This window comes from Onychomys torridus, chromosome 11, assembly GCF_903995425.1.
Source record: "Onychomys torridus chromosome 11, mOncTor1.1, whole genome shotgun sequence".
NCBI lineage: Eukaryota > Metazoa > Chordata > Mammalia > Rodentia > Cricetidae > Onychomys > Onychomys torridus.
The window spans coordinates 56,984,098-57,008,517 of NC_050453.1; the positions used below are offsets into that span (position 1 = coordinate 56,984,098).

Below are 24,420 nucleotides of genomic sequence, written 5' to 3' on the forward strand. Positions count from 1 at the left end.
AGATCAATGGGTATAAAAACTACTCACCTGCCAAAAACATAATGTTTTTTAAATTTGTCACTGATGGCGTTGGCTTCCTGGATCATCATGGAGAGTTTCATGGAGCTCCAATTTGGCTGAACTAACACAAAGTACACAAATTAGAACCAAAATGCATGTCTGATCATTAGGATATATCACTAGTTAGAATAATGTCATAAAAATACTGACATTAGGGGCTGGAGAGATGGCTCAGTGTTTAAGAACACTGGCTGCTCTTCCAGAGGACCTGGGTTCAGTTCCCACATGGCTGTTCACAGCCATCTGTAACTCTGGTTCTAGGGGATCTGACACTCTTCTGGCCTCTGTGAGCAACATACACAAACATAGTGTACAGATACACATGTAAGCAAAATACCCATATATACAAAAGGTAAAATAAAATTTAAAATGACATTAAGTGAATGGTTTTAGCCCTGTATCACAAGATTTTTGTTTGCTTGCTTGCTTGCTTTTTTTTTTTTTTTTTTTGTTTTTTTTTTTTTTTTTTGAGACAGGGTTTCTTTGTGCAACAGTTCTGGATGTCTTGAAACTCAGTCTGTAGACCAGGCTAGCCTCAAACTCAGAGATCCCCTTGCCTCTGCTTCCCAAGTGCTGGGGTTAAAGGCGTGCACCACCACCACTTAGCTTTTCTTCAATTAAAAGTCAAGATAGTCTTTACGTAAACAGAGTTGTCTTATATGTGGAGGAATGTATAAAGCAGAGAAAAGGGATATTAGAAGAGAGAACACCCTATTGTCCTTCCCTCTTACATTTAATGAGGTTTTCCTCCTTTTTAACATAATTTTTTATGTTTTATTAATGGGGGGGAGCTTAAAATTCCATGATGTGCATGTGCGGGTCAGAGGACAATTTGTGGGAGTCAGTTCTGCTGTTCACCATGTGGGTCCTGGGATCCAGTTAGGTCACCAAACATGGCAGCAAGCACTCTTACCTGCTGAATGACCTCATCAGGCCAAAATTATGTTTTCTAACATTTCCTTATTTCTTTAATATCTAATTTTTCTAAATCATCAAGTAAGATATACCATTGGTTAATTTATAAAGAACTATACTCCCTTTAAATTTTCTAGACAAATATAAAAAAATTAAAAAGGGTATCTAGAGCTATGGCTCCACGGAGAAACCTGTTTAGCATGGGGCCTTGCTCGATCTCTCTCTCTCTCTCTCTCTCTCTCTCTCTCACACACACACACACATACATACACACACACACACACACGCACGCACGCACGCACACAAGCACACAAACTAACTAAATAAATAATCAGAGCAGAGAAGAGCACTTTAGCTTACATCTCCATCTCCCTACTTTTACGTAAAGTTAAGGTTTCTCCCTGCAGCGCTGGGGATGTAACTCAGCTTCTCCACGCCGAGCACGTTCCGACCACTGAGGTACGACCCTTGCCCTAAATCATATCTTCTCTATGCGACGTCACACAGAAAGCCATGTTTTATCCCACAGGCGATCTTCACCACCGGTCTTCAGATGGTGGTGAGAGCTTCCCGTCGGGAAGGCGAAGGGGCCCTCTCTTGTCACGTCTGTTCAACCAGTCTGGGAGTCCTAGCCAGAGAAACTGACAAGGAAGAAAGGGAATCCAAGCGGAACAGGGAGAAAAGTGCCTATGTGGAGAGGAGACAGGCACCTGAAGAGCTCACCGAAACAGGTGCTGCAGGGTAGGAAAGAGCAGTTGTGTTTCTGTACTAAAATGACACTGAGAGAACAGCCCACTCAGAACAGCACCAGAGCTGGGGGAGCTCAGTACTGAGGAGCTCGCCTAGGACGCACACGGCCCTCAGTCCAGTGGCCAGCGCTCCCACACACATAACAGCACGAAAAGCGGTGTGGTCTCAAGAATAAATTTCATCAAAGGTAAGAGATCTATGGACTGAGAAACTCTCTAACTTTGATGACAGAAACCGGACATAAATAAATAGAGAGAGAGTGTTCATGCATTAGAAGAATAAACACTGTAAAGAACTACACTGCCTAAAGCTATCTACAGATTTGGTGAGACCCTTATCAAAATTTCAATGGCATCTTTCACAGAGACAGAAAAACACCTCATTTGGGGCTACAATTTCAATAAATTAGTTTGGAGTGGAGGAACACAAACATTCAGTCTATAGGGCCAATACAACTTCTAAAACCAGCATTTAAAAACCATTCACACAAACATATTTACATACAAAACACTAGCATCTAGAACAAAGCCTTATTTATTTATTTAGTACTAGGGATTAAACCAGGGCTTTCTGCCTGCTGGAAAAACACCATACCACTAAATTACCTCCTCAGGCAAGCATTTTAAATGTGTAGAGGCAGCTAACATTTTAGCAATTCTATTACAATTAGATATAGAACTTTAGGAAAGTTTATGTTAACATCGGTATATACTCACCTGTAAAAGTCTTATTCCTATTTCCCCGGTTCTCCTGAAGAATTTGTACTTCTTTAGCGATTTTTTGCTTTTCAATTTCTAAAGCTTCTAGGATTCTTGCATGGCGGATGCTATGGTCTTCTAAAGCCTATATGCAATCATATAGACCAGCATATGAGGACATGCAACGAGAGAATTTATAAAATCAGAGAAGCTGACATGTTCATTTGTCTCACCATACCATCCACTTTGCTGTTTATATGCATCATATAACATCATGTTATTTATCTTACATATACACAAGAAAATGTTTTTAAAAAGCAGATTAATCAGGCCAGCAAAATGGTACTTGTCATCAACACTTGATGACCTGAGTTCGTCCCTGGGACTCACATGGTGGAAAGAGAGAATCAGACCCAAGAGTTGTCCTCCGACCTCCACACATGCACCATGACATATACACAGAAATAAAGTGTTAAAAAGACAGATTAACGGGGGCTGGGGAAGCGGCTCGGCAGGCGAAGCGCCCGTGGCACAGTATGAGGGTTCCATTAGTATCCCTAACGTCCACATAAAATGTGGGATCCGGGGTCATGGCAGGTGTAGCCCTGGCACTGTGTGAGGAGACAGCTGATCGCTAGCCAGTCCTGCCAAACCCGGCAGGTTCCAGGTTCAGTGAACGACCCTGTCTCAATGAGTAAGGGAGAGAAGAGACTGAGGAGGACATCTGATGTCAGCCTCTGGCCTCTACATGTGCCCATACGGCAGGGCAGGCACACCATAAGTGCACATGAGCACATACACATGTGTACCACCCCCAAAAAGATCGATCACTGCTACGCTACAATGAAGTTCATCTTACTGTTCTCATTTCATTAAGAATATGTGGTTAACATATTTTATTAAACAGAAGTGTTTTAAAAACTGATTTACAAGCTTTCTTAATGATTTTCCTCATAAGATCATTAGGATTCTAAGAATTTATTTATTATCACATCTGTATGATTGGGGGGGGGTGAACATGCCAAGTGCGAATGTGGAGGCGGGGGGGGGGGGGGGACACGACTGTGTATCGTTCTCTCCTTCTACCTTATGTGGGTTCCAGGGATCAAACTCAGCTTGTGTGGCAAGCTCTTCGCCTGCTGAGCCATTTCACTGGCCCATCATAAGGCTTTTTTGATGGCATAAGTTAGTATTTTTCTTCCCATTGCTAGTAAGTACAGACTCTTCAGGGGTAAAAAGGGGTTGTGGGGGATGGGGGAGAACTGCTCAAAATGACAATTACTGAGAACATTTGTTGACTAAAGTTAACAGACACAAACTCCATAAATTTCCCAGGATGTAAACGGCTGTTTCGCCCCTGATGTCTCCACCCACATTAACTGGCAGCATGCCCGCAGCACACTATACTGTCAGTGCTTGAGTGACCGGGAGCATTTTCTCCCACCCCTAACCTCAGCTCTGCTCCTCCTCATCATCACAAACTTGGAGTAAAGAGAAAACAAGGCTACTACTTGCAACCAACCTTAAGACCAGGAAACAAGGAACTGATGGGCACTGTGGCACACACCTTTAAACCCAGCACTTGGCAGGCAGAGGCAGACAAATCTCCACGAGTTTGAGACTAGCCTGGTCTACATGTGAATTCCAGGCTCTCTCTCCAGCCCTACAATTTACATTTCTAACAGGTCCTAGAAGAAATTGATGCTTCTCATCCAGAGAACACACTCAAGGACCACCATGTGGGGCTGGAGAGACATCTCAGCAGTTAAGAGCACTGGCTGCTCTTCCAGAGGACTTGGGCTTGGTTTCCTGTACACGGCAGCTTGCAACCATCTGTAACTCCAGTTCTAGGGGATCTGACACCCTCATGTCCTCTTTGGGCACCAAGCATACACGTGATACACACACATACACACACATAAACACAGGCAAAACATTCATATACATAAAATAAATAAATCTTAAAAAAAAAACCAAAACCCCACCAATAGAGAAGGAAATGCCACAAATGTTAGCAAAGTAGCTGATGATGACGACGACGTTAGCATACTAATGCTCTGGTTCTATCTTTGTTTTGTGAACTTGGCTGTTTCACACTGGCCCCAGAAAACGCCTCTGTCCTCATCGAGACAGAAGTAGGTACCAAATGTTCCACCCCTGAGCTCTAAGAAACCACCGCTCTATCAGGATGTGATCCATATAAAGGGTTTCCTTTTCCTCCTACTACATTTTGGGCCCTAGTGCCATTTCCTCATGTATACTCTTTAGCATGACAGATGACAGGCAGTTGCAGACAAATGAAAAGAGAAAACTAGAACGGGACTTTAAAAAAGAGGGCTGTGTGCCCTCCGGCGTGCTTAGGGGTGGGCCAGGGCCAGGGCCAGGGCCAGGGCCAAGGCTTGCAGTCAGCAGCAGCCGGGCCCACCCAGGGACCTGGTGGCTCTTTCCTCAAGGGCAGCTCCCCCTCAGAACAGCAGCGTCAGCTAAGACATGAAGTCACCTGCTTTGTAGCCAAAGTCTCCATCTCCAGCCGCCTTTTGTTCACGTACACTTCCTGTTCCAGATGCTGCTTTGCCTTTTCCAACTCCTCGATTTTGTCATTAGCTTTTTGGTTATTTATTTCCTCCATTTTCTTCCTTTGAGACTCTTCCCTCTTTAAACAACATTAATGAGAATTAATTTTTCACTGGGCATTGGTGGCGCAACGCCTGTAATCCCTGCACTCGGGAGGCAGAGGCAGGCGGATCTCTGTGAGTTCGAGACCAGCCTGGTCTACAGAGCGAGATCCAGGACAGGTGCAAAGCTACACAGAGAAACCCTGTCTCAAAAAACCAAAAACAAAAAAAAAAGAAAGAATTAATTTTTCAAAAACAGTGGTCCTAGGGTATAGAGGTTCCCCTTGTCATTAATGAACAAGAGTTCATTCACAGTAAATTTGTTCTGGGGCACTCTACCTCACTCAGGTTAAGTCATCTCACCAAACATGAAGGTCACTAGTCCAGCTTTTGGGGTATGTCCTCTAAAATGGGTTCCTGGGGCTGAAAGGCTGCCACTAAATCAGCGTGAGGAGCCACAACTCCGTGTTGGTGGGCAGGGTCTGTTTTCCTCTCCCGGCACCATGTTGTTCTGGGAAATGTGTGGCTCTAACCCTAGTATCAGACCACTCTGGCTCCACTTTAAGGACTTTTTTCTCTTTGGAGAGTGTCTCACTTCATATCTCCCAGGCTAGCCTGGACTTGCTGTGCACTGAGAAGATGCCCTTGACCTCCTGACCCTTCTGCCTCCACTTCAAGTGCTGGGATACACACCACCACAGCCATTGTGTGGATCAGACACAGGGCTGAATGCACCTGGACAAGAACTCCACCACAGCCGGACGGTGGTGCCACACGCCTTTAATCCCAGCACTCGGGAGGCAGAGGCAGGCGGATCTCTGTGAGTTAGAGGCCAGCCTGGGCTACAGAGCGAGATCCAGGAAAGGTGCAAAGCTACACAGAGAAACCCTGTCTCAAACAAACAAACAAACAATAACAAAAACAAAATAAAACAAGAAAGAGAACTCCACCACTGAGCTCCATCTGGAGGCAATGGACTCTCGGAAACCATCAGAGAAGGCAGGCGCCGCTCGTTACCAGCTCTGCTTCCAGGGCTCGGATCCTGCTCTCAAACGCGGCTCTCTGGGAAGAAAGTTCTTGCTGAGCCATTTCTTTCGCGATCTGAATCCCGTGCATCATCTCTTCCTTCGCCTTCAACTGGGCGTCTTTTATTTCTGCTTCAAGCCTACAGAGTAGCAAGACAGTTTTAGAACAGTAAATATCTTACATACCTAAGCAGTCTTCAGTTCCATTAAGATGTTTTACACTAAGATAATGTTTAAATCGGAAAGTTCAGCTTTTGGTATTCTATCTACAGTGTTTTCAGATTTTTCACTGCTTTTGAATTGTGTCCCTACCTAAAAAAAACAAAAAACAACAACAACAAAACAGAACAGGATGAAAATATGATTATTCCCAGCTTAGTTATTATTACAGATGCCTGATTTTTTTTTAATTAGCTCCACCTGGTCTGGTGGTACACATTTTGTTTTTAATTTTATTTACTTTTATTTCATGTGCACTGGTATTTTGCCTGCATGTGTGTCTGTGTGAGAGTGTGAGATCCTCTGGAACTGAAGTTACACACAGTTATAAGCGTCTGGATATGTGTGCTGGGGATTGAACCTGGGTCCTCTGGCAGAGCAACCAGTGATCTTAACCACTGAGCCATCTTTCCAGTCCCCTACATGCCTGATATTTAAATTAATATATTTTCCAGTGAGTAAAGAAAATATCATATGAAATGTTACAGTGAACATTTTAGTAAATATTAAGGTTAACACAGTGAACCGAAGTAAGATATTTTAGCTCAAGCTAACAAAGCTCCGATTCCATTTGAAGATACAACAGACTCTTTGAGACAGCATCCCAGGCTGTCTTCAACATGCCTCATTGAAGAGCCAGTGACTTAGGAAGCGCCCCTTCGCTTCAGTCATACAGTATCTCGGGGTGAACTAGGCTGTACCCTGTGAGCCTTGAACTCCGATGCACACTTGCCTCACACACAGACGCTTCCCATCAGCGACGACACTTACTGTGATCTCTGTGCCGTAAGTAACTCATTTTTGGCAAACTCAAAGTCTTTTGGACCTTCGCTTGTGAGAGTCTGTCTACTGGACGGTCTTATTCCTTTCTTGACTTCAACTGGATGATTAAATCTAAAATAATGATCTCCACCAAGAATCACCCGATCACCCTGAAACACAGAAAAAAATGTACAATTTAAGGTGAGTCTAAGCGAAAAAATTACAAACTTTTCTTAAAAATGAAAAAGAAAAAAAGAAAAAATTTGAGAAGAAAACAATAAAATATTGACAATGGCTTCCTATGTTAGTATAGTTTTAGTGTTTTATTCTTTCATTATCCCTGTAACTCCACAATTCAAGATGACACAGTATTGAGGATAGGCCTTAAAATCACAGCAGCCGTCACATTTATTCATTATTTTCCATATGCCAAATACTGTTGAGTAATTTACATTTGCATCTGTGTTTGTGTATATATAATAAAAATCTCATTTACATAGCACAACAACTCATGAGCCACATAGTCAATGTTGGGAAAGAGGAAATTAGAACACACAGACTTTACTAATATCAGCTGACACTCACTGAGTGCCTTCTCTTTGTAAGCAACGGTATAAACTATACACAAATTATTTTTAATTGAACCCTCCACTACCCCTGAAAAGTAGGAGTCAAAGAAAATGAGCATTATTCTGGGTCTGCTGCAGCACTTTTAAGCCAGCTCTTCTGAGAGAGCTGTTAGCAGCAGTCTACAGGTGTCCCAACCAGGCGGTGTCATTCAGTCATCTAGTTCAGTAACTTGACAAAGGTCACAGCATGAGGAAGGATGGAGTGAGGATTTCAGCCCCTCATGGCTTGATTCCTAAGCCTAGGTCTTTACAAGACACATGATGATGCTGTCCGTGGTGAATCCTAGTTCACATCACTGTAACTTCTCCTTGTACAAAGGAAGGCTACTAATGTATTAATCAACAGAACTTTTGAAGTGGAAAAGTTCTCAATTCAGATTAGAGACTCAGGGGAGAAAACATGAACGTAGATGAATGCCTTGACTTAGGGGAGAAAAGATGAACATAGAGGAATGTCATGACTTAGAGGAGAGAACATGAACATAGAGGAATGTCATGACTTAGAGGAAAGAACATGAACATAGAGGAATGTCATGACTTAGAGGAGAGAACATGAACATAGAGGAATGTCATGACTTAGGGGAGAGAACATGAACATAGAGGAATGTCATGACTTAGGGGAGAGAACATGAACATAGAGGAATGTCATGACTTAGAGGAGAGAACATGAACATAGAGGAATGTCATGACTTAGAGGAGAGAACATGAACATAGAGGAATGTCATGACTTAGAGGAGAGAACATGAATGTAGATGAATGTCATGACTTAGAGGAGAGAACATGAACATAGAGGAATGTCATGACTTAGAGGAGAGAACATGAATGTAGATGAATGTCATGACTTAGAGGAGAGAACATGAATGGACTTAGAGGAGAGAACATGAATGTAGATGAATGTCATGACTTAGAGGAGAGAACATGAACATAGAGGAATGTCATGACTTAGAGGAGAGAACATGAACATAGAGGAATGTCATGACTTAGAGGAGAGAACATGAATGTAGATGAATGTCATGACTTGAAGAAAACATGAATGCCAACGTCTAACAGCATCTCCCACTGTAGGCCCCATTGACTTACATGATGTAGTACTGTGGGCTCTGAAATGTGCATCCCATTTACAAATGTCTTTGCTTCTCCAGCTGGGATAATACTCACTGTTCCTTCAAAATTTCTGATAGTACTGTTAAAGAGAAAATGCACTGTTATAATTACAGGACATTTTAAAAAGAGAAGAAAGAGGGAATAAATCTGTTTAGATTATTTCTTGAGTAATAAGTTCAACCAATTTATAGCAAAAATAATTTTAAATTATTTTATTTTTCCTCCAGATAGACTTTGAAATTTGGTGAAAAATAAAATCAAGCTGGGAGGTGGTAGGGCACACCTTTAATCCCAGCACTTGGGAGGCAGAGCCAGGGGGATCTCTGTGAGTTCAAGGCCAGCCTGGTCTACAGAGCGAGATCCAGGACAGGCACCAAAACTACACAGAGAAACCCTGTCTTGGAAAACAAAAACAAACAGACAAAAAAATCAAAAGAAAAACAAAATCAAAACACCAGCAGCCCCAGCAATTTTATCTGCCAGTGTCGGAGGAAGTTTCATTATATTTTGATTACTTCTGGGGGGTGGGGACTAAAACAAACCTTCCCTGAAAATGGAAAAAGTACACAAAAAAGTTCAAGGACAAAAACAATCAACTATAGGTAATGGATTACTCTAAGAGTGTTTTAATGTGTTCTTATTTTTGAGGTTTCTGGTTTTATACTTGATTGCATCACGTGTCCTATAAACGGCTTTACTAATGGAAGATGAGGTATTACAAAGCAGGGAGACAAAAGCATGTTCTTAGCCATCTAACTAACAGACCTTGGTGGGGAGATGTGACAAATTGGTTACAAATGTCACTTGCACATTTGGGGAGTCTTTCTTATTCAGAAAATAGGAAATTTTACAGGCTGTCTAGACAGAAACAGGAAACTACAGCAAAAGGCAAGTTGAGACCTTTGGCATTGATTAGGCTCCAGGATTTGAAATCAGAGAATAATAGTTGAATTAAAACACCCCCAAACGGATCTGAGCACAACAGCTCACTGCTGATGGCATGCCTCTCACATTAGGAGGTGTCTGAAGCAGCTAGCTTTAAGCAATCTCTCTCCTCTCCTATCCCATCTCCTCCGTCAGCAGAGGTCCACAGGCAGCATTCTGAGACCCGGACAACCCAGTTCAACCACCAGTCTCCTTCATAAGCCACTGCCCTCCACGTGAGCCCATTTCACATAGGCAACCAGATCAGCAGCTTCCTTTCACAGAGTCCTTCTTCAGGGAGAGCCCTCCTCTTCCATATCAACACCATCCTACAAACCTTGACGGCTGGCCAGCCCTCTAGGAGGACTTTCTCTGGGAAGTCTGAATCCTGCCCAGCAGGCATGCAGTGGTCATCTGGCCCTTGACATAGGGATTAAGGAGCACTGTGGTCGTCTTCACTCACTGAACCCCAGAGCCTGATACGTGTCAGTGGTGAGGAGAGACGTGGAAGCAGCTCTCACGAGCATCTCCGTCCAGTGAGCAAGACAAACGCCGATGAGTCTAACTGGACAGGAGAGCTCAAGGCAAGCAACAGGCACCCCAGCCCCCCATGAGGCTCTGCATCCATGGGTTAGTTCTGTAGCTTTGCCACTGATGTAAATGATGCTGTACTTGTATAATATAATTAACAGAATAGCAAAAGGGCCTGAAAAACTTAGGTGTCCTACCAAATTAAAAGACTCATTACAAAACTCAAGTAATCAGATTCCCATATTTTTATAAACAGTCCCAAGAGAAACAATAAAATACTCAGCATAAGGTCCAGGGAGAATTGATTACTCATATAGAAATTAATTTCGATCTCTAGTTCATACAAAACTTCAAAAATCTAGAGGAAAATAAAGGAAAACATCTGTATGATGTCACTTTGTGTGTGTGTGTGTGTGTGTGTGTGTGTGTGTGTGTGTGTGTGAGAGAGAGAGAGAGAGAGAGAGAGAGAGAGAGATAGAGATTTGGCATGGAACACAGGATCTTTTTTTATTTTTGTTTTTTTAAAGATTTATTTATTTATTATGTATACAGTATTCTGCCTACATGCCAGAAGAGGGCACCAGATCTCATTACAGATGGTTGTGAGCCCCCATGTGGTTGCTGGGCATTGAACTCAGGACCTCTGGAAGTGCTCTTAACCTCTGAGCCATCTCTCCAGCCCTGAACCCAGAATCTTGTGCAAGAATTCTACCACTGAGTTATACCCTCATCCCTCTTTCTTATTTTTCCTTTTGAGATAAGGTCTCACTAAGTGCTCAGGTTGGCCTTTCCTTGAACTTGCAATTCTCCTGCCTTAGTCTTCAGAAGAAATATATATAGGTCTGAGCCACGAGGTCTACATGAAATATTGTTTCTTAAACAAACCACGAAATTAACAATCATATAAAGGAAAAAATTAGTACTAGGCATTAAAATAAAAAACTTTAATCAATGTACGAAAGATAGTGAAGATGACTCAAAAACACACACACACACACAAAAGAAGATGCTTGCAACACACAAAACTCACAAAATACTAGAACCCAGAATATGTAAAGAACTCCTGAAAATCATCAAGAAAAAATGGGAAAGGACATACTTAGGCAGACAAGTAAAAGAGGCACAACACCATTAACCAAGGACATGCAAAATGAATCCACGAGATGCTACTTTATGTTCACTAAATTTACACAAACAAAAATCTGACAGTACTAAGTGCTGACAATGATGTGGAGTAACAGGTATTTTCAGTGACAATGGTAATAAAAATGAATAATCATTTTGGAAAACAATCTGAAAGTACTCGGTAAGATTGAACATGCACATTTCTCAGAGCCTAATATCTCTACATATGCTTTCTACGATAGCATAATTAAAATGTCACCCTACTTATACAGCACATGTGTTTCCACAGCTCAAAACTCCCTAGTTCCTACCAGTTTCCCTGCAGACCCTTTGGGTCAGTATGTTGGCTTTCCAGGGACCTGCCCTGAAGAACTTCCATTGCATCAGGAGACACATACAAACATACCAGAGAAGGCAACAAGGGCAAGCCCCATTCCTTGGGGGCCAGGAAAGGGTTAAGTGCATCAAGGCACTGACAGCATCACTGTTGGTGTTGATGACGAGTTCTTTAACTCCTTATCCTAGCTTCCCTGATGTTTTCCTCCTGTAATAAGGGAGGATGCTAGGAGAAAAGGCAGTTTGACTTTAATTAGCAGCTGCTGGACTCCCCTCTGCTGCCCTGGCTGCCTTGAGCAAAAGGACGGTCAGTCTAAGCCAGCCAGACTAGATCCTTATGCTAGCACTGGCCATTTTGGACGCTCCATAGACACTCTGATAAAACGACATGATGGTTACCGCTGCCTGCTATAGCTCCTTGTGTGGTCTAAATGAGAATGATCCCTTTAGGCTCATGTATTTGAATGTTTGGCTCCCAGGTGATGGACTGTTTAGGAAGAAATTAGGGGGAGGTGTGACTTTGTTCAGGAAGAATTAGGAGGAGGCATGACTTTGTTGGAGGAGGTGTGTCACTGGGAGTGGGCTTTGAGGTTTCAAAAGACCACAGAAGGCTCAGTCTGCCCCCCCCCCCCCCACTCAGAAGGCAGATGCAAGAGAATCTCTGAGCTCAAGGCCAACCTGGTCTACAGAGTGAGTTTCAGGACAGCCAGGCTACACAGAGAAACCCTGTTTCAAAAAAAAACCAAGAAAAAGCAAAACCAGAGAAAAGAGAGACAGGGTTGAAGAAGTATTGAGAAGAATCAGTATGAATGCCTTATCTAGACAAACACCCCATCAACAAGACCTTTCTAGGCTTCCGACCACAAACGGCAAAGCCTCGTAGGAGAGTACAGGAGACTAACGTACCAGTGATCGTCGGCGATCAGCACTCCAGATAGCTGGATGTCGTGGCTCGCGCTTGGCTTGTACTTCCCGACTGTGGTTATTCCTTCCTTTACCATGTAGAGCAGCATCTCGGACAGCTGTGGATCCTCGTTGAGATTAACAAGGTTTGGCAAATGGTTGTCCATCTGAAACGTAACTCCTGCTTTCTGGCAGAAGTAAAAAGACAGTCTTGACCACAGCACGAAGTTATTAAATTCACCTAAGAGAATGGTCTGTGTTAAATATTGGGGTTCCTTTAGAGAGTCTTAGTGCATAACAGGTTCACTGAGATTAAAGTTCAGCGGTAGAGTACATGCATGTGAAGTGCCCTGGTTTTAATCCCAAGCATGCAATACTTGAACACACGAGCGTGTGCACACTCTGCTCATTGTTGGTTCCTCTATGACTGTCAACATCACACCCCTAAGAGTCCTATGTGTGGCTCTATTCTTCATCTTGTTATTGTCCAATCAACTGTCCTCTCCCCTCCCCACACTTCGGTGGCCTAATAATTTTACAGTGTAACACCCACATTTCCAAAACGTGGGACTCATTCTTGACTTCCACTTCTGTTGCTATCGGCATCTAAAATCAGTTATCCCGGGGCAGGTGAAACGGCTCAGTGGGGTGCTGCTGCGCAAACCGGACGACCCAAGTGCTACATATATATGCTATATATATAATATACACACATAATGAAAAACTGAAAATAATGAAGACCGTAACCCTTTCCCCACACTTGTCTCCTGAACCCACCTCCTCCTCCACCACCACTGCCCTCACTCCAAGCTCTGTCGCACGCCGCCTTAACCCCAGCAGCAGCAGCAGCTCCTACTGCGTCTCCCTCTTCTAATCCACCTCTCGTGTTGTTACTAGAAGAGCCCATGGAAAGGGAAAGCTGAATCGGGTGTAGTGCACATGACAACAATCCCCGCACCCCGAGGCTCCAGGTAATCACAGTCTGGATCCAAATCCCCTTCCGCTCCCATCCTGATTCTTCTTCCTCTGTTTTTAATGGGAAATCTCAGCACACAGCAGCACCAGGAGCAGCAGGGACAGCTGGTGATCCTGCAGAGCCTCCACGGTGGAGAGGATGAGGAAGGTAGCCATCAGAGCAGAGCCCCTGGGCCACACACAGGGCAAATCCCAGGATGGAAGAGAGAGCTGCTGCCTGAGGGACCAGTTCCTGATACAACAGGTGATCAAGCTGCCGAACCAGCCACTCCAGCTGTGGTGGCCTCAGCACCTGGGACCTTGGCTGCTTTGTCAGTGTCCCAGAGACAGCACTGGTCTGGCCACCCGGACAGAAGAGCCTCTGCAGGAGAGCCTCTGCAGGAGAGCCTCTGCAGGAGAGAGCCTCTGTAGGAGAGCCTCTGCAGGAGAGAGTCTCTGCAGGAGAGAGTCTGCAGGAGAGTCTCTGCAGGAGAGCCTCTGCAGGAGAGAGCCTCTGCAGGAGAGCCTCTGCAGGAGAGCCGCTGCAGGAGAGCCGCTGCAGGAGAGCCTCTGCAGGAGAGCCGCTGCAGGAGAGAGCCGCTGCAGGAGAGCCACTGCAGGAGAGCCTCTGCAGGAGAGTCTCTGCAGGAGAGCCACTGCAGGAGAGCCTCTGCAGGAGAGCCTCTGCAGGAGAGAGCCTCTGCAGGAGAGCCTCTGCAGGAGAGCCGCTGCAGGAGAGAGCCTCTGCAGGAGAGCCTCTGCAGGAGAGCCTCTGCAGGAGAGAGTCTCTGCAGGAGAGAGTCTCTGCAGGAGAGAGTCTCTGCAGGAGAGCCTCTGCAGGAGAGAGTCTCTGCAGGAGAGAGTCTCTGCAGGAGAGCCTCTGCAGGAGAGAGTCTCTGCAGGAGAGAGCCTCTGCAGGAGAGCCTCTGCAGGAGAGAGTCTCTGCAGGAGAGCCTCTGCAGGAGAGCCTCTGCAGGGGAGAGTCTCTGCAGGAGAGCCGCTGCAGGAGAGAGTCTCTGCAGGGGAGAGACTCTGCAGGAGAGAGTCTCTGCAGGAGAGCCTCTGCAGGAGAGCCTCTGCAGGAGAGCCTCTGCAGGGGAGAGTCTCTGCAGGAGAGAGTCTGCAGGAGAGAGTCTCTGCAGGAGAGAGTCTGCAGGAGAGAGTCTCGGCAGGAGAGCCGCTGCAGGAGAGAGCGTCTGCAGGAGAGAGTCTGCAGGAGAGCCTCTGCAGGAGAGAGTCTGCAGGAGAGTCTCTGCAGGAGAGAGCCTCTGCAGGAGAGAGTCTGCAGGGGAGAGCCGCTGCAGGAGAGCCTCTGCAGGAGAGCCTCTGCAGGAGAGCCTCTGCAGGAGAGCCGCTGCAGGAGAGCGCCTCTGCAGGAGAGAGTCTGCAGGAGAGCCTCTGCAGGAGAGAGTCTGCAGGAGAGCATCTGCAGGAGAGAGTCTGCAGGAGAGCCTCTGCAGGAGAGTCTCTGCAGGAGAGCCTCTGCAGGAGAGTCTCTGCAGGAGAGCCGCTGCAGGAGAGCCTCTGCAGGAGAGCCTCTGCAGGAGAGCCTCTGCAGGAGAGAGCCCCTGCAGGAGAGCCTCTGCAGGAGAGCCACTGCAAGAGAGCCTCTGCAGGAAAGCCGCTGCAGGAGAGCGCCTCTGCAGGAGAGAGCCTCTGCAGGCGAGCCGCTGCAGGAGAGAGTCTCTGCAGGAGAGAGCCTCTGCAGGAGAGCCGCTGCAGGAGAGCCGCTTAGGTGGGGCAGACATAGGCCTGATTCCCGGCACAGGGGCAGACCAGAACTGGAGGAACCAACAGTGTCTTTTTTTCAAATGTCCAGTTAACCCTTGGTCTCTATCAATTCTTTATGTCAACTGTCTTTATGTATTTCTTTGTACAGTGGTTATACAATAAAGATGAAAAATGAAATTTACACCTGTGCTTTTTCCACTTCAAATTAGTTTAGGAGATTGAAATGATACCTGTAACTCCTTTGTCTCTTGAAGTTTTCTTTTCTCAGCTTGTTCAAACTTTTCTTTCCATACTCTATCCAAAAAAGAAAATATTGAGGTTAAAACATCCATTTATGTAAGACCGAAATCAAAAGACCATCTGTGAAGCTTGTGGAATACTACCACCATTTAAAATAGGACTACTAGCCAGGCAGTGGTGGCGCACGCCTTTAATCCCAGCACTCAGAAAGCAGAGGCAGGTGGATCTCTGTGAGTTCTAGACCAGTCTGGTCTACAGAGTGAGTTCCAGGACAGTTAGGGCTACACAGAGAAACCCTGTCTGGCGCACCCCACCCCCCAAAGGGACAACTGAAATGAAAGCAAGCTGTTCTGTTCTGAAGGAGGGGTGAGAAGGAGTCAGTGTTCTCTGCCTGCCTCGCAGTCCCACAGTTCCACAGTGACACATGTCAGGGTCATGGTTCTGGGTGTGGTCACCTCTGCATTTCTGCCATGTCTCTTTCCTGCTGATGCAGCTTCATCCTCAAGGACGTTATCTCTTGTCGACAGAGCCTGTACCGTTCAGGGTCAATATTCCGGGTGTTCCTCTGAGCAGCTTTTAACTTTTCAATTTCTGCTTTCAATTCTAAAGATTTATGAAAGACACGTGACCAGTGGCTAAGTCTGGAGAAAGACGTTTCCACTCGCTGCTCCCTCCACCCACTCTCTTCTCTAACCTTGTTCTGATCCCCCTCACTACTTCCCTTTCTCACTGTACACCCACCCCTCCATCACTGTCAGGTTTATAGACAGGATGTATTAGCAAACAAGCAATGGGGGCAACAGTTTTCTTAGAATTTTATATTAAGATGGGAATTAATAAATTAATCAATCTAAACTGCAGAACGATATTTTTTGTAATTGAGAAATAAGGGGCTGAGGAGATGACTCATTTGGTAAAATGCTTGTTGTGCATTCTTAAGAATGGGAGTAGCATCCATGTTCGTGCTGGGCGGGCGTAGCAGCCTGTCTGTAGTTCTATTACTTGCAAGGCAGAGACAGGAAACTCCCCCAAAGCAAGCAGTCTAGCTAGCCTAGACATATTGGGGAGCTTGGGGTCAATTGGGAGATATGATCTCAATGAAAAAGATGGAGAGCAATCTAGGGAGACTCTCAACACTAGCCTGGGGCTTCCACAACACAGCAAACACATGTGCATCCACACACAAGCTCCTGTAGACTGTGTACAAGCATATACCTGCAAAACATCAACAGTGATAGTTGAGACAACATTCACCTCTAATTAACTTTGCATTCATGTCTTCGTTGACTTTGGCGATATTGACTATCAAGCGGGCTTGGGTGGCGTATCTAAGTGTGCTCAGTGTCTCCTCTATGTTGCTGGCCGCAGGACTGACGGTAGCAATCATTGCTGTTTTTGAATTTCCACCTAGGCTTTCTTTCAATAGCCTTTAAGGAGAAGGGAAGACAATCACAATTAGACTTTTCTTCTATAACCACCTAGTAGCAGTAATCGTCAGAAAATCCAAACCAACACAATACTGACTCTCTACTCAGACACCATTAAAGCCATTTACATCTCATAAATACTTTGTTTTCTCTTATATTTTCATTTCTTTTTTTACATTATCATTATTATTATTATTTTGAGACAGGGTCTCACTAGATAGCTTTGGCTGGCCTGAAACTTGCTATGTGGACCAGACTGGCCTCAAACACACAGAGATCTGCCTGCCTTTGTCTCACAAGTGCTGGGATTAAAGGCATGGACCCTACTACGCCTGGCCCATGCTCCTGGCTTCTCTTATTTTTGTCTACACTGCTTTATAAAGCAATAAGCTGTTTATAGGCTTTTAAACATGATTAGCCATCAAATATTTAGTAAGATGTTTCCCTTTAGAGTATGAGCTACTACAGCAAAGAGACCGTATGTCTTGGTCATCTTTGTATCCCCAGTGCTACCATAACCTGCAGGAGTTAGTTCCCAATACATGCTGAAAATGATGAATTAACAGATAAACATTCTGTACTGTACTGTGTACAAAAGAGAATATAAGACTCAAATATATCTTTATTAGCACAGAATGAATTTCACTATTCTTAGCTTCTCAAGACATTAAAACAATCATATTCTCAGGCTGGAGAGATAGCCCAGAGGGTAAGAGCTCATGCTGCTCTTCCAGAGGTTCTGAGTTCAATTCCCAGCAACCACATGGTGGCTCACAACCATCTATAATGAGATCCAGTGCCCTCTCCTGGCCTGCATGCATATATGCAGGCAGAACATTGTATACATAATAAATAAATCTAAAAAAAAATCATATTCTCCATTTTAAGTTTCAAGATAGAAACAACATTATAATTAAGGAGTTAAACGCTAGGCATGGTGTTAGCCACTTGGAAGGCTGAAGCAGAAGGATTGAGTGGGTTCAAGGCCATTCTGGTCTAAATAGTATATTCTAGAACAAAGTGAGAGCCTGTCTAATAAAAAGAAAACCTAAATAAACAAACAACAACAATAATACACCAATTATAAAGATATACTACTGCTGTAGATGTGGTTCTTACCCAGTTGTGCACCAATGCTCCTTCACTTAAGATTACATGCCAATAAATCTATTAGTAAATTGAAAATATCATGTATTTAACAAAGCAAGTAAAAGACTTGTATAATAAAAACTTTAAGACATTAAAGAAATAAATAGAAGAAGACAGAAGACAGAAAGATCTCTAATGTGCATGGACTGGTGGGATAAATTGTGAAAATGGACATCCCACCAAGAGCAACCTATCAATTCAATGTAATCCCCAGCAAACTTTCAACACACTTCTTCACAGAAATCAAGAAAACCATCTTCTACTTCATATGGAAACACACACACACACACACACACACACACACACACACACACACACAAAACAACAACAAAAATAAAAAAAAAAAAAACAAATACAAAAAAAACCAGAATAGCTACAACAACCCTGAATAATAAAAGAATTTCTGGGGTATTACCATCCCAGATCTCAAGTTGTACTACAGAGCTATAGTAATAAAAACAACATGGTATTAGCATAAAAAGAAACACACTGATCAAGAGAGAAGAATAAAGATCCATCCATAATTCTATACACTACAGACACCTATTTTTGACAAAGAATACAAATATTCACACTGGAGAAAAGACAACATCTTCAACAGACGATGTTGGTCAAGTGGATGTGCGTATGTAGGAGAATGCAAACAGATCTGTATTTATCACTCTGCACAAAACTCAACTCCAGATGGTTCAAGGACCTCAATACAAAACCAGACACCCCGAATATGATAGAAGACAAACAGGCTGGGACTTGTCAGCACAGGAAAGGACTTTCTGGACAGGACACCATTAGCCCAGCATTAAGAACAACATGCAAATGGGACCTCACAAAGGTGAGAAGCTTCTATTCGGCCAAGGATACTCATCCCGACAAAGTGGCAGCCTATACCCTATAGGTATATATCCTAATATCCAAAATATATGAGAATTCAAAAAAGCTGAGCATCAAGAAGACAAACAACTCAATTTAAAAAAGGGGTACAGAACTAAGCAGAGTCCTCAAAAGATGAAGCACTGAGACTGAGAAACACTAAGAAATGTTCAACACCCTTAGCCATCAGGGCGAGGCAAATGGAAACTACTTTGAGATTTCATATTACTTCAGTCAGAATGGCCGGGATCAATAAAACAGATGAAAGCACAGCTGTCGAGGAGGCAAGGAAAGGGAAACACGTATTCACTGCTGGTGGGAGAGCAAACTCGTACAGTCACTGTGGGAATCAGTGTCGAGGTTCCTCGGGAAGCTGGAACAGATTTACCTCAAGATCCAGCTATCTCACCCTTGGACATATACCACAGGACTCTACGTCCCACCACAGAGGAGCCTGCACACCCATTATCATCGCTGCTTTATTCATAGTAGTCAGGAATTGGAAACAGTCTAGATGTCCATCAACAGATGAATGGATGATGAAAATGTGGTGCATTTACACAACGGAATATGAGTCAGCTGATGAGAAAAATGAAATTATGAAATAGACCTGGAATGGATGGAGCCAGAGAAAATCATCCTGAGTAAGGTAACCTTCTATGTAAGACCTCTGCATGTATACTGTAACATACACATACACAAAATAATATATTTTTAAGAAGTCATTTCTCCTGAATAGTTATCATTTTTCACACCACCATAAAGTAGAAAAATTTCAAGGAAAACCATTATAAGCTGCAGACTACCTATCTATATTAATGTTTATTAGAAATTGAACATTAAGTGCATATAAGGACAATGATGGAAAGTGCACACTCATTATAAAATCATGGCAGAGCCATGTGCTGGCTGTTAAGTGCTAGGAGAACAAAATTATTCAGTTTCACTTACACACAGAGTGAATGTTTTGTAATACATGTAAAGTACTAACAAGCAGAGTGGTTTACACTCATCTCTTCAGACATTCCAGGTAGATTGTTTCTAGAATTCATAATTCTCCTCTATTCCAAAATGACATGAAATCAGTCCTTTTCTCTCTCTCCCTATCTCTCTTTTGTATTTTTGGTTAAAATCTTTCCTTTTTTTCAAAGATTTATTTATTTATTATGTGTACAGAAGAGGGCGCCAGATCTCATTACAGATGGTTGTGAGCCACCATGTGGGTGCTGGGAATTGAACTCAGGACTTCTAGAAGAACAGTTGGTACTCTTAACCACTGAGTCATCTCTCCAGCCCTTTCCTTTTTATTTAGACAAAAAGGGGGAAATGTTGTGGGATATTCCTTTACACTGTGTGAAGATGTGTCAGTGACTGGATTAACAAAACATTAAATGGCCAATAGCTAGGCAAGAGGTATAGCAGGGACTTCTGGCAGAGGGGTCAGGGAAGAAGACAGACGGAATTGCCAGCCAGACAACCAAAGAAGCAGGATGGAAATAATAGAGATAATGGAGATGAGGTAACGAGCATGTGAAAGAATGTAGATTTAAAAATATGGGTTAATTTAAGTTATAAGAGCTGGTTAGAAATAAGCCTAAGCTAAGGCCGAGCTTTTATAATTAATAAGTTCGAGTGTCATATTTTTGTGAGCTGGCAGCCCAAAAGAAAAGTCTGTCTACACTGTGTGTGTGTGTGTATATGCGTGCACATGCGCACCAGGCAAGCATTCTACCATCCCAGCCCACTGTATCTTATACAATTATTTCTTTTTCAGGGGCTGAAGAGATGGGCTAGTAGGTAAATACTTGCTGTGTAAGCATAAGGACCCGAGTTCAGGTCCCCAGAACCCACATAAAAATTGGGTATGGCTGGGATGGTGGTGCATCCTTTAATCCCAGCACCTGGGAGGCAGAGGCAGGCGGATCTCTGTTTAAGGTCAGCCTGGTCAACAGAGCAAGTTCTAGGACAGCCAAGGCTGTTACACAGACAAACCCTATTCCCCAAAACCCCAAAAAAAACAAAAAAGAAGAAAATGTTGGGCATGGTGGTTTGAGCCATTCCAGTTAGCTCTCTCTTCCTCTCTCCTCTCCATCCTTCTGCCTCATGGTTGTGGATCAGATGCAAGCTCCCAGCTACCACTGCAGCTCCATGCCTGCCTCCTTGCTGCCCACCATGATGGTCATGGACTCACTCTCTGAAACTATAAGCAAGTCTGCAATTAAGTGCCTTTTTAGAAGCTGCCTTGGTCATAGTGCTTTGTCTCAGCAATAGAACAGTGAATAAGACCTGTACCCCCAGTGCTCGGGAAGCAGGTAGACCCCAGGGGCTAGCCAGCCATTCACACCCGAACATCGAGTTCCAGATTCAGTGAGAGATCTTGTCCCAAAAAACCAGGTGGAGGGAGGACAGAGGAAGACTCCTGATTTCAACCTCTAGCCTCCACATGTACATACACGGGCAAGCACACCTGGCACACATATGTGTACAAACATGCACACACCATAGACATACACCAAAACAAAACAAACCCCATTACTTATGCTTTGAAAGATACTTACCGAGCTGGGCGTTGGTGGCGCACACCTTTAATCCCAGCACTCGGGAGGCAGAGGCTGGAGGATCTCTGTGAGTTCAAGGCCAGCCTGGACTACCAAGTGAGTTCCAGGAAAGGCGCAAAGCTACACAGAGAAACTCTGTCTCGAAAAACCAAACAAAAAAAGAAAAAGAAAGAAAGATACTTACCATGTAAGAACGGATTCACGGTATGGAATAAAAACCCTCCTTCCTCCTGCTTGCTCAGAGAGTGCAGATATGACCTTCCCCAGGGTGAGCAAGGACTTGTTAATGCTCACACCTTCCTGTATGTAAGGTGAAAGACGGTCATTTTTCTTAATGTCTCAGCAACATATTTATTCCATAAAATATACCTCTCTCCTCATATAGTTACTGAGTAAATACTTTCTTCCATAAACTATCAACATTTTTTTTTTTTTTTTTTTTTTTGGTTTTTCGAGACAGAGTTTCTCTGTGTAGCTTTGCGCCTTTCCTGGAACTCACTTGGTAGCCCAGGCTGGCCTCGAACTCACAGAGATCCGCCTGGCTCTGCCTCCCGAGTGCTGGGATTAAAGGCGTGCGCCACCACTGCCCGGCTTACTATCAACATTTTTATGACTCAAAATTTATTAATTTTCTTTGAAAAGTTATCACAATGAAGTATGCAAACCACAGCAATCTATAAACTAGAGATGAAGATACTTTGCTTTTTGTTAAGCATATTCAAATTGCACTCTCCCAAAAATAATGTCCTCAAAATAAGTCTCCCCATCATGACAAGAGTAAGGGATATGCTGGGGCCCACCTGTGGTCCAGTGACTCTGGGCCTGAGGCACGAGGGTCACTTGTGCGGGTAAGCCTCGGCAACACAGACCCACCTCACCACAGAGAGAGGCAGAGAGAATGAGTGGCCATCACCCCTCTTACCTTCAGTCGCTCCCCACTAGTGCGGGCTGTGGAGCAGCGCTCACTGCCGGCCAAATCTATTAGGTTTATGCGGCTTGTGATTCTGTGGTCATGCTCTTCCCCTTCCACAAATTCTGTCTACAACATCATCACAGGAAAATAATTTAAGAGTTTTTAAATGACTTGTCATCAACATAAGCCTTTAAAAGGCAAAGTTATTCAAGTAATAATTTTTTTTTTAAGCTAAGGATCGAACCCAGGGCTTTGCACTTGCTAGGCAAGCACTCTACCACTGAGCTAAATCCCCAACCCCTAATTTTTTTTATTTTTAAAACCATCTCTGGGCTGGAGAGATGGCTCAGCGGTTAAGAACACTGGTTGTTTGTTCTTCCAGAGGTCCGGAGTTTAATTCCCAGCAACCACATGGTGACTCACAACTATCTATTACAGAATTTGATGCCCTCTTCTGGCATGCAGGTATACATGCAGAGCACTCATATATAGAATATAAATAAACAGAATTAAAAAGCAAACTCATCTCTTACTATGTAATAATGCATATATATCCACGAAGTCTATTAAAAAGAGCACGTTAAGTGGGGCTTATATTGTGACAAATATATAAAAGAATTTAATTAAAAGAGAGCAAAAGTCTTAACTACTTAGTTATCTTAAGCAAACAACTAGGGATAGAAAAAAAATGCTGCTTAGCCAGGCAGGGGTTGCACGTGCCTTTAATCCTAGTACTCAGGAGGCAGAGCCAGGCGGATCTCTGTGAGTTCGAGGCCAGCCTGGTTTACAGAGCAAAATCCAGGACAGGCTCCAAAGCTACACAGAGAAACCCTGTCTTGAAAAACCAAAAACAAGGCTGGAGAGATGGCTCAGCGGTTAAGGGCTGCTCTTCCAGAGGTCTTGAGTTCAATTCCCAGCAACCACATGGTGGCTCACAACCATATGTAATGAGATCTGGTGCCCTCTTCTGGCATGTAGAACACTATATACATATTAAATACATCTTTAAAAAAAGAAAAAAAAACAAATAAATACAAAAATAAAAATTTTGCTTATCTCAGCAGTATAATAACAAAACATTTTAAATCAGTATAAATATCTAACAGCAGAGGAAATAAACAGTCATAATAGCTAGCGGAATATTAAAGAACTTTATAAATTACCTCCAAGAGAATTTCTATGGCATATGATTGTTAAAAGTTTTCTGAAATTTGATTATGATTATAACTAACTGAAAGATTACATAACAAGATGTTTACATTGACCTGAGGAGTGGAACCTATGGGTTATTTTTTTTAAATCTATTACTCTGTGTTTGTGCATGTACATGTATATGTGCATGGGTACATGTGTGTGAATGCTCATGCATGTATACACACATGCATATGGAGCTGGAGATCAGGTGTTTCTCTTCAGAACTGTCCATCTCTCCTTGCCCTGAAGCCTACTGCACAGATCAGGGCTGCTGGGCCACGAGCTAGGGGTCTACCTGTCTGTGCCTCGCAGGGCTGGGGCTGTAAGTCTGTGTGTGCTATTGTGCCAGAGTTTTAACATGGATCTGGAGCAGGAACTCAGATCCTCACACTTGTGCCCGTTACTCACTGACTTATCTCCCTAGTCCTGCAATCTTTTATTTTCTCATGTTTTCCCAGGCATTCTAAAATTACTATATATTGTCATACATTGCTAAGCTTTTATCAATGATATCATAAATTGTTAGTCATCTAGTATTGATATAGATTACTGATAATCATAAATTACTAATCATGTGCTTTTGATTAAAAATAGTCAGTGCTATATTGCTATATATAACAAGTTATTAAAAGTTACTGTGAAATTTCCTAAGATCTATTTACACTTATAGTGATATGACTATACCCACATTTAGATTTACAGAAATAAGAAAGACGCAAAACACATGCATTCACTATCTTATCTATGAAAATCACCACCACCAGCAAAATACTTTGCTCTGACTATGC

The 24,420-nt window shown here is 43.5% G+C and overlaps 1 protein-coding gene across 1 annotated transcript in view; it reads right to left on the reverse strand.

Moving 5' to 3' along the window:
• Kif14 (kinesin family member 14) overlaps nt 1-24,420 on the reverse strand; it is a 69,483-nt gene that overhangs the window by 27,200 nt on the left and 17,863 nt on the right. Inside the window, exons 9-20 of the mRNA XM_036201971.1 lie at nt 22,448-22,564; nt 21,710-21,825; nt 16,776-16,948; nt 15,977-16,124; nt 15,512-15,575; nt 12,600-12,784; nt 8,754-8,856; nt 7,054-7,214; nt 6,056-6,203; nt 4,924-5,076; nt 2,442-2,568; nt 28-121 (exon numbers count right to left, since the gene is read on the reverse strand). Of these exons, the coding sequence (XP_036057864.1) occupies nt 28-121; nt 2,442-2,568; nt 4,924-5,076; nt 6,056-6,203; nt 7,054-7,214; nt 8,754-8,856; nt 12,600-12,784; nt 15,512-15,575; nt 15,977-16,124; nt 16,776-16,948; nt 21,710-21,825; nt 22,448-22,564 (1,589 nt within the window). The remainder of the gene's footprint in view (nt 1-27; nt 122-2,441; nt 2,569-4,923; nt 5,077-6,055; nt 6,204-7,053; nt 7,215-8,753; nt 8,857-12,599; nt 12,785-15,511; nt 15,576-15,976; nt 16,125-16,775; nt 16,949-21,709; nt 21,826-22,447; nt 22,565-24,420) is intronic.